Genomic DNA, 14,791 nt, shown 5'->3' with positions numbered 1-14,791 from the left:
GAAATTGGAGTATTAACAGGAAATCTTACATTTCTGACAATTATCTGTGTGAAAAGCAGTGTTTTAAGCAACATAAAATGAATTCTCTTTATTTTAACGAAACGTTAACGTTAGTCGGTTTTATGATTGTATTTGCAGTATTAGCATTTGCTGTTACGACTGTTCAATTATTTTTGTATCAATTGTAAAACAAGTTTCCTTTAGCGTTAGAACGAAAGAAATGGTTAACGATCTCTATGAGACTATTTTACATTTTAAAACGCAAATCTCTCCCGTCAGGGGGCAAACGGCCTACGATCGTCCAATATCCGCGATAGAATGCCATGTTGCCGGTTGGCCGTCACATGCACGACCGCTGAAGGAGTTTCTAGCAGCGATACGGACTAGTGTCTGTACGCTAACGGTGATGCTACTTTACAACACGTTGTCACGCATTAGTACTGGACGTTGAGACATTATAGCGTTAACGTTAGCGTTAAGTTTCGATCGAGCCTTGAATGACAGGCAATTATACGTATTAGTAATTTATTTCACGCTGCTCGTTTGAGCGGCTGAGACTTAAGTTAAGTTGCTTTCGTCGAAAGGAAGCTAACGTTGCCTGCTGGCCCTCCCTTTGTTCACACGAAGTAGTCCGGTTCCATTATTTGTTCTCAAATAATCGAAAAACTAACGCACACTTTGCTCACCGTGGTTAACGAAACGGTATCACAAGACTGATAAAACAGAATAATGCTTAAAGCTGTGATTGAATTGTGTTGTCATATTACAGTCGTTATTAGTCGTTATGGCCTAGCAACTTGGCGATGGTGGCTCGCTGGCTAACAACCCCACGATAGCCTTGCCAGCTAATGTTAGCTATTTACATGGCTGAACGGGACACCCAAAATGTCCGCCGTACTGCTCTATGATCCCATTTTTTCCACAGCGTAGTTATTTTTTTAGTTGAAAACATTTACAACGACGACATATTATATACAGGTGTATATATAATGTTATGTTATCTGATCACAGTTAATGTTATTTGTGTGTTGCGGGGATTTCCGCTTGCTGGCTCTAATTCAACCACATGGTCGAGAACCAGTTAGCTAACTTGCGTGTAGCTATGCTAACACGCCAGCTGGGCTAACTGCTTTGCTAACGTATCCGGGCGCGACTGTACCACGTGTGAACGCTCAAGCACAGAGAAGTGCGGCTTAAAATGGGGCAGTAGGTCTACAGTAGCTGAGCATTAAAATTTTGTCAGTGGCCATAACGCAATGTTACTACTTCTTCCGTGTTTGACCTGCCTTCCACAGACAGAACAACTAATAATCGGGATAATACTGTTCTAAAAAACAAGTAGTGTCCCTGTTAACTGACTCTCAGTACTCACGCCTTACATCAAGTGCAGCTGGCATACGATACCCCTAAGCATCAGGATCTATAAAAAGGGCGACAGTTGGGAGTTAAATATAACTTTCACATTATCTGTGGCCTTGGTTAGTTTTACATGATCTGTCGTTATTTGATTCCTTTAGTATCTCTTATGAGACACAAAACATCTGTTAATTTACAGTGATTTATTTAACTACACAGTACATTCATACAAATCACTTTAAGTTACTTTAATTTGTCATTGCAGCAACAAAAGTCTTGGGTACAGTCAAATGGTTTAACGTCAGGAATGGATATGGTTTCATCAATAGGTAAGTAGATTCAACCCCCTCCCCCTTTCTTAAAGAAAGACACTAATGTTAGGTATGGGTGGATATATATATGTGTGTGTCTGTGTCTGAAAGGACATTCCCAATCCTATTATGACTCTTATTTGCTTACAGAGCTGACAAGACGATTTGTCTGATCTCCATACCATTATATGCAGAGCTAAATTAATCCTTACTCTTGCTGCTTTAGGTGCAGTCTGTCTGCAGATACACTGGTTCATTCTGTAGCTAAGTAAATCTAACTTTTTGTTTTTGCTTTAGGAATGATACAAAAGAAGATGTTTTTGTACATCAGGTAAGTTGTAGATAGCGTCTTCTGTTTTGTTTTTTCTTTTAATCAATATGAAATCTCACCTCTGGACTATTCATGGTTTCAGACAGCTATCAAAAAGAACAACCCGAGGAAATACCTTCGCAGTGTTGGAGATGGAGAAACTGTAGAGTTTGATGTAGTTGAGGGAGAAAAGGTGAGGTTTGATTAGCAATTTAGTTTTGTAATGAAGTTAATAATTTTCATTTCTAGTTCCTAAAAACTAGATCCTATCTAGTCTTGTAAACTATATATAACTGATAATTACATGTCTTAATATCCAACTTTGCACAGGGAGCAGAGGCAGCAAATGTCACCGGCCCAGGAGGTGTCGCAGTCCAGGGCAGCAAGTACGCAGCTGACAGGAATCGCTACAGGCGCTACCCCCGAAGGAGGGGCCCTCCCCGTGGTGGAGAATATCCAGAAAACTACCAGAGTGATGGAGAGGGCGAGCAAGGCAGCGGAGGTCGTGACAAAAGCAGCAGAGAGGGGGGAGAGAGCTGCGCTGAGGGAGATTCGCAACAACAGCAGCGCAGACCAGCTTACTCTGGCAGACGGCGCTACCCGCCATACTTTGTACGTAGACGCTACGGCCGCCGGCCCCCGTACACCAACGCACCACGCGGAGAGATGACTGAGGTACGCCGTCACAGGGCTTCTATCGTGAAGCAGGCACCCAGCTGTCCCGTAACAAATTTTGGGACCCTTGCTATGTTGATGTTATACTCAACTTCAAACAACTCTCCTTTGTGAAACTCACGTGGTTGTGAACTATTATTCTTGGTGTATCGGGGGTCTTGCCATTATCTTGCAGAATGAAAGAAATAGGCCCCTAATTTCAGTGCGTCCTGTTGAACTTTTATCATTCTCAAAATTAATTGACAACCTGGCCAGTCGTTTTACAACAAGTCTTGTACACTCCATGCCAATTTTTTCTAAGATTTACTGTTGTTTGTATTTATACTTGGGCGGGAAAAGCTCTGTGTCAGTTGTTTTTTTTGTTTTTTTTTGTCTGTTTGCTTTCAGGGGGGTGAGGGTGACGAGAGCCAGGGAGGTCCAGACCAGGGCAACAAACCAGTGAGGCAGAACTACTACAGAGGCTTCCGACCAAGGTTCAGACCAAGGTTTGCATGTTGGCTTCATTGATGCAGGGCTGCAACAATAGGAGAATAAAACCTTGAGCTGGCTGAAAGCTAGACTTGAGCCACCAACCAAAATTTGGTTTCTAAAATTAACCTTGTATTACTAATAAATACCCCTGTATTGGCCAGGGAAGCTTTCCTTTTATTGCAGCCCAACCTCAAAGTGCAGCTGTGCATCCAAATTGGGATCTCTTTTTCGTTACTCTTAAGTTTCATTATATTTCAATGAATGATGTGTTCTATGCATGATATATCCATTTGGTATTCAATATGTGCATCCTTGTTTGCTTACAACCTGTTGCTTTTTTGCTTGTTTTATTCTAGGGGTCCACCTCGTCCCAGACCGGTGCGGGACGGTGAGGAGGACAAGGAGAATCAGGGTGGCGAAGGTGGTCAAAACCAACAGCCCCGCCAGCGGCGCTATCGCCGTAACTACAACTACCGCCGCAGACGCCAACAGACTGGTGGCAAACCCGGCCAGGAAACTAAGGAGGCCAAGACAGGAGGTGACCCATCTGCAGAGAAAACGTCCGCTCCCGAGGCCCAGCAGGGTGGGGCTGAGTAGGAAACGACCTGCCCACCGGCACCTACCATCTTTTACCATCGTCCGGGTGAGTCTGTAGCATAAAGAAGTTTAATAGTTTCTTAGATAATTTAGTTTTATTAGTCAGGCTCTCTAACTTGTTATTTGCTTGGTAGATGATCTAAAGCATGAGGTAATGCATTGGATGTGCTAAAGCAAACTGTCGGACATCATAGAGCCCAACTATTGTCTCGCTTCCAAATGAGCAGCAGCTTTGTGCTTAGCATTCTTTGTCTGCTGTTTGATAATCCGACACATTTTGCAGCATGCTGTATGAATAAACCTCAATGAATAAAAAAAGATGAACAGTGAACTAATTTGTAAAATTTTCTTTTTTTAGTTTTTTGTCAACAACAAGAAACATCAAACAAGATCTGAGCAATAAAGATTTGACTTGACGATCGTCCCAAGCTTGCACCATGCATTTGACCAGATTACCACCGATTGCCTGCAGAATCTATGCAGACCTGTTTTTTTTTTTTTTTTTTTTTTTTTTTTCCATTATTTTTATGTGACAGCTACAGAGGTTTTGGGGAAACAGCAAATGTTTTTCTAAATCTGTCCTAAGTTTTTACACCAAATGGTTTTTAAAGAAAAAATCGAATTTGATATCTGGTCAGTTTGACATTTTTAAATAACTTTTTATGTATTCAAACATTTTAACAAAATGCAAGCTCAAATAAAATTCCAAAAACCACAAATGTTCTCTGGTTGCATCTTTTTATTTTTTTGAAGTATAAAGGCAAACTGTAATACAAACCACTGAGTGTTTTTCAGTTAAAGTATAATCAGGTTTGGACTACTTACTTGGACTAATTAAAACTTACTGCCTGAAGTTAATTAGTGGCACATATCAAATTAAGTGCCCTTTTCACCAAGTTTAAGAAACAACAAATGCCTCTTCTTGAGGTTAGGTGAAAATACCTTGAAGACATTATGTACACAATACATTTTGTAGTGCCTTGATTTAAAAAATAAGATCTGCACTTGCATTTAAGGTTCATTTAGTACAAGTAAAACTTTAGATTCACACTGACAAAGACAGTGGAGCTGTACAAGTTAAATAAAATCAATTGTAGGCCAATATTAATGCTTTATTGGCTATAACAGAGTAAAACTTTAAATTCTTATACAGTAGCTTTACTACAGTGTTTGTCCATGTTTTAAGATGGGTGGCTATATGGACCTAAGTGAACGAACAGCTACTAGTGTAATTCAACATTTAACACTTAACAACTTCACATAATTAGCATCAAAACTGTCAAAGGTGTTTGTTGGCTTCCTTCCCTTGTACGTATTATTGAGAAACACTTAAACATTGGTCTCTTTACGGAGGCGTTTCATGCGTTGCCAGTTGTTTTCCATTGCAGTGGGGTTGGTGATTTCTGTGGCACAGCTAGCAGGAAACCAGCCCCTCTCTCCATCCCGCATCCTCTCCCCATAGCACCAGGCTAGAAAGAACAGACCGTTTTAGTCTCCTTAAGCAAGCTGAGCACAAGGGACTGAAATCATCTTTATTAAAAGTAGCAAATAAGGACTCACCTTCCTCTTTCTGTAGGACGATGACAAGCTCAGCCTGCTGTAGCCCCAGCTCATCTGGCTCTTTTGGCATGTAGGCCTTGGTGGCCTCATATTGTGGCAGACCTGAAACATTATTCAGTTCATCAGCACTTTAAAGTTTTTACTTAAAAAAAAAAATATTGACGTACATTCCATTTCAAGTTCTTTTCAAGGGGTAACTCACTTCCTGGAGTGTGTCATTTTCTGAGGTAAGGGCACACCCTTTGATAACAATATTTGCTCTTTTACGTGAACAGCCACTGTGCGTGCTGCCTGTGATACTTTCGTTTAAAATACCCACCCACATCATACTCTGTTAGAAGTGTATAACCAGGATTAATGCTGATCATATATGCCCACATAGTCATATATATGCAGGGACAGTCATATTTATACACGTTTGAATCAAGTGACAGAGTAAAAGATCTTTTTTTATCAATCATATCAACCATTTTGCATTTTTATTTATTTTACTATAATATAAATTACATCCCCTTACATGCAATTTCCAAAGGGGATGTAATGCAAACCTAACCCTAAACTGAACAATAAATCACATTCAGGTGGTATAAATGTCAGAGGTAAAATGGTCAAGGAGTGTATATGGAAAGGGGTCTGGAAAAAAGTATATATATAATTGTAATTTGAAATAGCTGGAGTCTCATAATATGGTAAATGAATGCAAACGTGCAGCACATTGTGATAATTCACGCATGAAAGGTTAAATATAACAGAGGCATCATTAGTTGTCACTTTGACACATACGCACTGAAAACTCATGGCAAACTGAGTTTACTCCCTTAGTAAACAAAGCTTGCTGACTTACCATCTGTACAAGTGACACCCGCCTGCTTTTGCTCTGAGAGAGCAACTATCCAACGTGCTCTGTCCACCCTTTGCAAGAGAGTGAAATAAAGCAAAGTTCAGTTTGGCAATAAGACTTCGGTCACTAGAGGGCGCCATACACAAGAAACGGCTATGGTTACTAGGTAAAGAAGTGATTTTGAATACATAACAGGACCAAGGCGACCAACATCCCATTAAAACCAAAATCAGTATTCAAACACGATGTGTATTTGCATTTATGTACAACCCAATTTGTGACAAGCCTTAATTTTGTGAATGTCACAAATACCCCTTTCTAAAGATAAGACTTAAAATACTTCAAGTTCATATGTGATTTTCATATGTGAATACCCACATAAGTGACAATAGCTAAATTCATCCAATATGGGTGGATGGCTGATGGAAGCTGAGTATCAGTACCTGGACTCAGCCACCAGGGACATTTGCTCTGATCTACCCTCGCTGTTCTTGCTCATCAACAGTCTGAAGGAAAGATGGTGGCTAGAGCTGTTTTTCGCAGATGGAGATGTCCCTCCCTCTGCATCCTCAAGGACCTCCACCTCCACATTCTCCAGAGTAGCATAGTCCATCACAACAAAGCTTTCCTCACTGGATACACAAAGAGTGTTATTAATATTTCAAGTTAACTTTTTTTTTCAATGACATTTTTGCACATTGTAGAGTGGCATTTACAAGATATCCTGAAGAGTGGGTCATAAGGTTGACCTTGCAATCCTCAAAATGACTCCAGTGTTGTGGGCAACTCCTTCCTCTGAGCTAATATTGTTTGGTTTCTCCCTAACTCAAAACAGAAAGCTGCAGTCTGTTGAGCTGACATACTGAATGCAAGATTGAAGAATCTCAAGCATGCACGCAACACATTTATACTCTCCTTTCTCTGACCCTACTTCTCTGCTCTTCTCTCTGTTTCTCATGTTCCCTGCCAGCCAGCAGCTGGATGAACTTAGTGTCCATAGGAGTCACCAGGAAAACAAGCAAAGACTCCGTGAAATGCTTGTGGTTCTTGTTTGTATTTCCTACCGCCCTTTTTAGCAGATTCTCAACTAGGTTTGTTATTTTCTAAAAAGATATTTGGTCTCTGAAAGAAGCTTGGACATTAGAGATTTACAATGTATTGTGTCCAGAAGATAAACACATCCCTCCCTGCTTGTGCTCCTTGTTTCCTTCCCTGATCTGCAGGAAAAGATTTGCTAATATTTTTGTGAATTTGTTTAAGATTTCTAAAAACCCTATTATTAGGTATTATTAATCATAACAAACAGGGGTTTTCAGTCCAACTGACCTCTTCTTCCTGGTGACAATCAGCACGTCATTAAACAGAAACAGATAGTAGCTCCTGTTGCTGAAAGCCCTCCAGATGCTGAGCTCCTCGGTGCTGATGGCCAGCTCACCTCGCTTCTTCAGCCACCGCGATGATGATATCAGTGGAAATGGCTGTGAGGACATAATATTTATCACTCCTGGTTAGTAAAGTGGACCAGCTTTCCAACCTTATTATGTTCCTTGTTCCTTGTATCCACACTGAAAGCCGACATTTAACACAAAGATCAAACCCAATCTGCACTAACTGTATTCTTGCTTCAACATGTAGAACATGCAGAAACATATAGTCATGTTTTACTTTTATTTTGCCGAAATCCATCTGTTTCTGGATGGTGTACATCTGCTCTGTCTTCTCCATCCGCCTTGCTCCATCATTGCAGCTAGAGACAAGCTGTTGAGATATTAGTCACAATCATGACAATGAAAAAGGAACTTAATAAATTCACTCCTGGGGCCAAAGAGTTGGAGATTCAACATGCAGTTGAGCAGTTCTCTGTCTCTACCTTGCTGATGGCGTGCAATGCCCAAACAGCAGCAAAGTACTCCGCTGTCTTGTCTGGTGTTTTCTGGCAGATTGTCTGCGAGGAGAGAAAATGAAAACACTATTAAAGTCCTAAATATCAGTGATGTAAGTTACAGTTTACGGTTTTCTATTGATGAGCTAACCTTCCCCACTCTCCTACATAACAGTCTGGAATTTGATTTGATTCATACAATTATTGTAAAAAGTGATTGATAATGTTAATGTGAAATAATTAATCTTTCAGCCAAAATTAGTCTCTGGGTTCTAATAAATTTTAACACATAAATGACAAAGAATAATATAAATAATCCTTCTTTCCGTAAAGACAGAAACATTTGAAGAATATGGTTGAATGCAACAAATTAACCCTATTTTCAGACTGACAGATAAAGCTCCCAACCTTCTGGTTATGAAGCCAGAAATCAAAATATGCATTTGACATTCACATAGATCTGTAATAATTTTTGCAATCGATCCCTTTGAAAATGTGTATTTGCAGCTGCTATCTGTTCTCTTCAAGTACACTCAAAAAGTTAACATATTTGAGTTTGAGAGTTGTTAAACTAACATCCAGTAGAAGTGGCAGTCTGGTGACTCGCTGCATGGGAAGGATGAGGAAAGAGATCATGGGGAGACCTCCACATTCACTGCTCTGTTCAATTTTCTTTAGGGTCTCTTTAAATGCAGTGTTAGTGATCCTAAGAAACAGAAAGACATCAGACATGTAGTTAATTCTGCCTTGTTACTGCAGAAAATCAATAGCATGTTTCAGTTTTTTCTGCTACTCACAGCAGCTTCTGCAGTGTCCTCTGCTGGAAGGTCTCATTGGAGCAGTAGACAATGTAAGGCTCAAAGTGGTGGGTAGCATGGTTCTGAACAATATCGCTAATGTCCCGGATCACTGGATTGTCACAGTGACGTCGTTCAAGGTCCTCAAAAAAGCTAAAAATGGAGGGGGGTGGTTAGAACAGAGGTGAAAGGACCGTGTTTTTCCTCCTACACATTTATTACCTGAGCAGGATACACAGGATAGTATTCAAGCAGACCTACATGTGATAACTGCAGTAGTAGATTTTTTTAATCAATCAATCAATCCATCCACCCAAGTACAGATAAAGCAGTTTGCATTATGGTATTAACATTTTGAGTCATTAAACAAAGTCTAATTGCACATAAAACACATTTGATGTCTTGAGTCTGATCAGCGCGTCCCTACTTCAATACGTACATAATTGTAGTTGTAATGTTAAGCATTGTTTGAAGATGTTTCACTGGACGACATTGAGCCTATCATTTTGGAAACAAAAGGCATTCTTCTCTGTTTAATGCAGTGGAAAAAACTTCTGAACAATCCTGAAAGCACACAGTCTAATAATTCTTCTGTTAAAATAAAAACAAAAAAAATCTATTTGACTTTGAAGGCATTCCATTGTTAGCATTATCCACATGATAAAGGACTTTCAGACCCAGCCTTGCAAATTGCTGTTTTAACAAAAAATAAAAGTAAAATGACACCAAAACAACAGCCCAACCCAGGAAGAAACTATGCACATTCACACACTGATACTGTCAGTGAGAGAGGGTTTACAACACGATCTGGATTAGTTTCACAGATCCTGTTTTTCTTGATCAAAGATAGAAGCACCCTCTTCTCTTGCCATGAAAACTGAATCTATTTTCATTCAAAGTGGCCAGCAATCCTCAGAAAAGCACAGGCTCCTTTCATTCTCATTTTAAAGCCAGTGAATGATAAGAGCAAGTAGGCAGCAGAACCAGTTTGCCTTGCATGTTTTAACATGTCAAAGGAGCCTACAGGATAGTAACAACATGCTAAGGGCAAATACTCAGTCTGAAACCTAAACTCAATCCATATGGTACAATGTCACAGCAGGACAACGATGTTGCTACATCACAATACAAGACACAATTTGCAACTCCATTAAATAAATCTAAAAAGAAAAGTCGATACTCCAACGGCCTATTGCACGGTTTCACAAACACATACTTCCATTAGATCCTTTTAATGGGAGGGTGAACCTCACCTACTCCTACTAATGTACCATTTCCCTCCCACACACAAACACACAAGTAAGGAGAATGTTGTGCCCACCGTTGGCTGATTTGGTGGATGACAGAGATGTTGGAGAAGAGGTGATGGTGCTCTGTGGCTGTCATTGTTTTCCTTAGTTCTTCACTGTTTTTGAAGTGACGGACCAGGATGCCCAAGCTGTGCAGGTACGAATGCTCTGATGTGATGATTTCAAAAATGGCCTGGTCAAATAAACATACATACCCCAATAAGTGTACATGCAGAAGAACCATTCACATTTCCAACATTTTTCCTCTTCTGTGTCATTTAGTGACTTTCCAGAATTAGTTTTAAGAACACTGAACAACATGCCTACTTTTTGCTTTTCACTATAAGATTTATGTTTATGGGACAAAGAAAAAGAGGAAGAAGAGACACATCACAAAATAAAACACATCCAGTAAGAAAAGACATCAGAAGAGGCTCATGTTTAGTGGTGTAATAGTGATGGCACACCTTGCACGCTCTATTTTCTGTAAGGGTGAAGTGGCTGAAAAAAGATCAAAGAGCCTCAGCCGTGCTAAATCAAAAACACTACTACTTGAAAACTTAGACCAACATATAGTTCCAGACAAAAACCTTAGAATTGATGGGGCAAGCTTTTTGCTATTCCAATCTTCCCGATAGTAAATACATCATGCCTATAGGTGTCACTTATCACCAGTGATCCTTACACTTCAGGCAAATATTTTCCTTTCCAACAGATTAGCACTAAGGCATCTATGGGCAGCTTCAAATATGGAGCTAAGTGTTTGTGCACTAGACTAGACTAGACTCATGAGGTGACTAAAGGTGCAAAAGACAAGCACATGGTCAGGAAATGGCCTGAGTGTGATTACACTCGCAGGGTGTGGTTTTATTCGGGGACTGCACTGTACACAGGGTGGACCTTTGGTGTTGACACAACATTTGCTGTCAAACTATGTGTGAGGACACATTACAAATGGCAAAAGTCCCCTTAATATTGTATGAATATGGTATCAGTCTGTGATGTATTCTCTTGACCTGCTTTACCTACTCCTGTTTCTGTTCCTTCATTTCCTCGAAACCCTTTGACTTGCTGTCAGGTCAAAGTATCCTGTCAGGTTACATAGTTTTTCTTTTGGTGAGATGGTGGACACTGATGCAAAATAAAAAGTGTAGAAAACAGCTTTTGTGTTTTTGTTCAAATTTTTTAATGCAAGCTGTGGAAGAGCTGTCTCCGGTAAAATATTAAATGACAATCCTTTCCAGGACATTTGTATAGGCACTGTCAGAAATACATGTGATTCACAAACAAACACACACACACACACACCTGAAGACACAAATATTTACCTCTTGTCTTTTTCTCTCTTGAGGTGAGATCGATTCCAGGATACCCACCTCTTTCACCTGGAAAACACACAGCAATGTTAAGCTCTTTCTCTGCTGTGTATTTCAAGCTTGTATTGCAAATACATGCATAAAAAGAAGAAAGAAACGTTATTGTCTCTAACTTGTCAGATATGCTCAGTGGACGTTCTCAGGTTTTAAGGAATCTTATTCAGCATTTCCACACAGAGGTTATAGAGAGTGGGAATTTATGCAGCACTGAGATCAGCAAGACTATAAGCTTTTATACTGCAACCTTTGGAATGAAACTTAACAATCTACTGAAATGAAACAGTATGAAGAAACAATTTTTGTCATAAGACAAACTTGCTACCAGTGATCTTTCTTAAAGAACGTAATCACTGATGTTAATTCATACACATGTATTCTTGTTTAACCATTACTTTTAATTTGCATGCCAGTACAGGTAGAGGTTTACCTGTGGTAGCTGGCTCCAGGTGAGCTGTGCTGGTCGGTAGTTCTTCACCACAATGCCCTGGTCTTCCACAGGATGCTCCACCAGCACAAAGTCCTCCAGCTCCTGGTTGGTGGAGTGCAGCCCTCGCTCACGGATCTCCTGGTATAGGCACGGTGTGGCTAAGGTGTCAACAAACATGCGTTACTTTACTTTATGTCTTAATGTGTGATGGTTGTGCTATTTCAATACACATGACGTATTGCATTACGAATTTCATGACCACAGTTAAATATGCAGGGGAAAATAAGGAAGAATGTTTTTCTTTAATGTCTCCTCTTGCATAATAAAGTTGAGAGAATGCATCAAAACATTCTTCATGTACAAACAAATTTCAACAATAATTTAATTTTAAATGTAGATAGTGTTTAGACTGCGATATCAGCTCTACAAGAGGATAAACAATTCTTCAGCAAAATTTAGCAAAGCTCGGATATGGAGATTATAGCCGACACGTTTGAAATACATATCTTTTTTTGTACATCCCCAAAAAAAGTCAAAACTCATTGTTATTTCCAGAGTGACACAGAGTGAACATACCATCTTTGAAGGATCCACGGTGCTGGTTCCTCTTTCTTCCAAGTGTTCGCTAAAGAGAAGACAGCAGTGCAACTCGAGTTTGTCACTGTGGAACACTTGTGCATCATACATATTATTATCATCTCTTTTTGGCATGGCATCTTGCTGTCTCATCAGCACTGTCTCTCAGTTTTCAAACCTTAAAAGCTGCGATTTTTTATTATAGTTTGGTAAAAACACTAAGCCTTTACTAAAACTGGTCTGGTACTGTTTTTAAACATGCTATCAGTATTATAACGTCAGCAGAAATCAATGATATTGACTATACTGGCTTAAACGAATGAGGCCAGAAAAATAAAAGTGGCAACAAAATCAACAGTGTCCAAGGTTTATTTAAAATTACCTTATGACTACTGTTAATACACCTATGTTAATATAATAAAACAACAGTTTTTGTTTCTTAGTATTTTAATGAGCAAATATACCTTGCGTCCAGGACTGCGAGCTGGAACAGTACTGGCTATTGTGGACTCTCTGACAGGTTTCAGTGTAGCTGCGGTCAATGGTTCCACCACAGCATCTATATCCAAGCTGGTCACAGCTGCTTTGTATGACTGGTTCCTGCGGTTCCTCCTCAAAGCAAAGCCATCTCCATCACTGTCATAATCCTCCCACGATAGATCTTTTGACTGAAGGCTCCGGGTTCCACTTCTCAAATTCTCAAGTCCCACAGGAAATGTCACCACAGTGGTGTGGTGGCGGTTTTTAGGACGGCTGGTTGTGGCTAGACTCTTGGGGATGAGCTGGTGGGTGCCAACCTTCAGAGCTGCAGCACTCTGGGTGCTCAAGACCACCTTCTGAGTTACCACAAGCCTGTCTACAACATCATTCTGGGATGTTGATGTATCAGACTGGCGAGTGGGTGAGTTTTGCAACTGGCAGCAATCATCATCCGGCTCAGATATGTGTAGTTCTGTGGAGAACCGGTTCTCCACAATTAAAGGGACTTGGTCACCAATGCAGCTGTTTGACTGGCTTTGGGACATGGTGTCCTCCTCTGTGACTCTTGCCTTGTCCAATGAATGCTTCAGGGCCTACAACATTGGAGGAGTCTGACAAATTACAGCCTTTCCCAGTAGAAAACAATTCAAACTACAGGGAACATGTACAAACTAGCACCTTATATGGAGACAAGGTAAAATAAGCAGCTCTAACATGAGAATTTGTTTTATAGAGGACACTCAGACATCACCATGGACCTAGAGTGGGGCTTCCCGATCTCACGTTGAACTGTGATCCAGATCCTCACTCACATACGGTCAGTTAGACAGAGCGGCTATTTGTGCCTGTCCTCAAACTAATATCAAGGGACTCAACCCGTGACTCACCACTCGCTCATACACTGCACTTGCCCACACAAAAACAAATCTGCTACAAAAAAAACTGATCTACAGCACACATCTGTGCACCACAGAAACCAGGCTACATGAAAACAAAATATTACTATATATTTCTGATAAGTGCTCTAACCTGTGCCATGCAGAGCAGTCAAGTACAGACAAGTATGAAGTTCTGTAATAATCATATTATTATTATTATGGCAGTATGAAAACAGCATTCATGACAGACATTTACAAATTAGCTTTTAGATAGTTAAAATGTATTATGTGTATTATATGCAAAACAAAGTGGTTTCTTTTCCTCTTTTGTCGCCGGAATTTCCAATCACTTCGATCCCTGAAAGACGGATTAGAGTGGGAAAAAATGTCTGCCTCACATTCCCATAGTTCATAACAGCGACGTGACGCGCAGCTCAGAAAGGATTGCATGTGGGAAGTTTCACCGCTGTCTTACCTGTGTGACGTGACTGTACCAAAGTTCTCTTGTTAATAGATATCACAGGTCAGTCCGGCGGTTCTCGGGGAGCTGCTGTCCGGTGGGTTTAAAAGTGCAGCTTTAGCAGCAGCTGGAGTCCTCTTCTCCTCTCTGTCACACATTTCTTGTTACTCACTCACTTCCTCCTCTGTTTTCCAGCGCCCATTAAGCTGCGCTGCCTACGTCACTACAGGTGTGCGTCAATCAATCCTGGAAAAGATACACGTTAAATGCAGTGATTCTCATTAAAAAGCAGCATGATGTTTGTATTCAACAGCTGTTTCTGTATCCGATCAATCCAGTCCACATACAACGCGACAATTTTTCAAAACATACTTAAAAAAAATCTTGTAGTGTTTGAGTTTGACCTGGATACGTACCTATGATGCTTTACAAATACACAAGACAAGATACAATGTTTTACTTTATTAGATTTTCCGCTGAATTGCTCATGCTCTTTCACTTCTGT

The 14,791-nt window shown here is 40.2% G+C and overlaps 2 protein-coding genes across 6 annotated transcripts in view; one reads left to right on the top strand and one right to left on the bottom strand.

Moving 5' to 3' along the window:
- The window catches only part of ybx1 (Y box binding protein 1), a 4,726-nt gene extending 287 nt beyond the window's left edge, over positions 1-4,439 (top strand). Inside the window, exons 2-8 of one of the 4 annotated variants that reach the window (XM_067528636.1) lie at positions 1,622-1,685; positions 1,965-1,998; positions 2,081-2,170; positions 2,308-2,589; positions 3,040-3,125; positions 3,480-3,766; positions 4,079-4,439. In XM_067528636.1, coding sequence (XP_067384737.1) covers positions 1,622-1,685; positions 1,965-1,998; positions 2,081-2,170; positions 2,308-2,589; positions 3,040-3,125; positions 3,480-3,720 — 797 coding nt within the window. In that variant the 3' untranslated portion in view covers positions 3,721-3,766; positions 4,079-4,439. Of the gene's footprint in view, positions 1-1,621; positions 1,686-1,964; positions 1,999-2,080; positions 2,171-2,307; positions 2,653-3,039; positions 3,138-3,479; positions 3,767-4,078 lie in introns of all 4 variants that reach the window. The other 3 variants (XM_067528635.1, XM_067528634.1, XM_067528633.1) reach the window with 3 other exon arrangements.
- On the bottom strand, positions 4,090-14,791 carry arhgef16 (Rho guanine nucleotide exchange factor (GEF) 16). Of its 2 annotated transcripts, none has more exons than XM_067528630.1 (16): positions 14,703-14,791; positions 14,302-14,532; positions 12,933-13,559; positions 12,469-12,517; positions 11,893-12,050; positions 11,418-11,474; positions 10,122-10,282; positions 8,801-8,953; positions 8,580-8,709; positions 7,992-8,066; positions 7,787-7,879; positions 7,448-7,599; positions 6,565-6,753; positions 6,125-6,192; positions 5,281-5,382; positions 4,090-5,189 (listed from the first exon to the last, which is right to left on the bottom strand). In XM_067528630.1, the coding sequence occupies exons 3-16, from the start codon at positions 13,491-13,493 to the stop codon at positions 5,050-5,052; spliced, it is 2,088 nt and encodes a 695-aa protein (XP_067384731.1). In that variant the 5' UTR covers positions 13,494-13,559; positions 14,302-14,532; positions 14,703-14,791; the 3' UTR covers positions 4,090-5,049. The 2 variants fall into 2 exon arrangements, with proteins under 2 accessions (XP_067384731.1, XP_067384730.1); XM_067528629.1 differs by having other exon boundaries at positions 12,933-13,541; positions 14,703-14,790.

This window comes from Channa argus, chromosome 13 (genome assembly GCF_033026475.1).
Source record: "Channa argus isolate prfri chromosome 13, Channa argus male v1.0, whole genome shotgun sequence".
In the NCBI taxonomy this organism is placed as follows: Eukaryota; Metazoa; Chordata; class Actinopteri; order Anabantiformes; family Channidae; genus Channa; species Channa argus.
This window is presented reverse-complemented; position numbering and strand designations above follow the sequence as displayed.

What these genes read in the sequence shown, in the direction of transcription:
- arhgef16 (XM_067528630.1), bottom strand. Translation starts at nt 13,493, where the DNA reads ATGTCCCAAAGCCAGTCAAACAGCTGCATTGGTGACCAAGTCCCTTTA. An exon ending in GACTGCCACTTCTACTGGAT is followed by an intron (nt 8,067 to 8,579) that starts GTTAGTTTAACA and finishes CTCTCCTCGCAG; the next exon opens with ACAATCTGCCAGAAAACACC. An exon ending in CATTGCACGCCATCAGCAAG is followed by an intron (nt 7,880 to 7,991) that starts GTAGAGACAGAG and finishes ATATCTCAACAG; the next exon opens with CTTGTCTCTAGCTGCAATGA.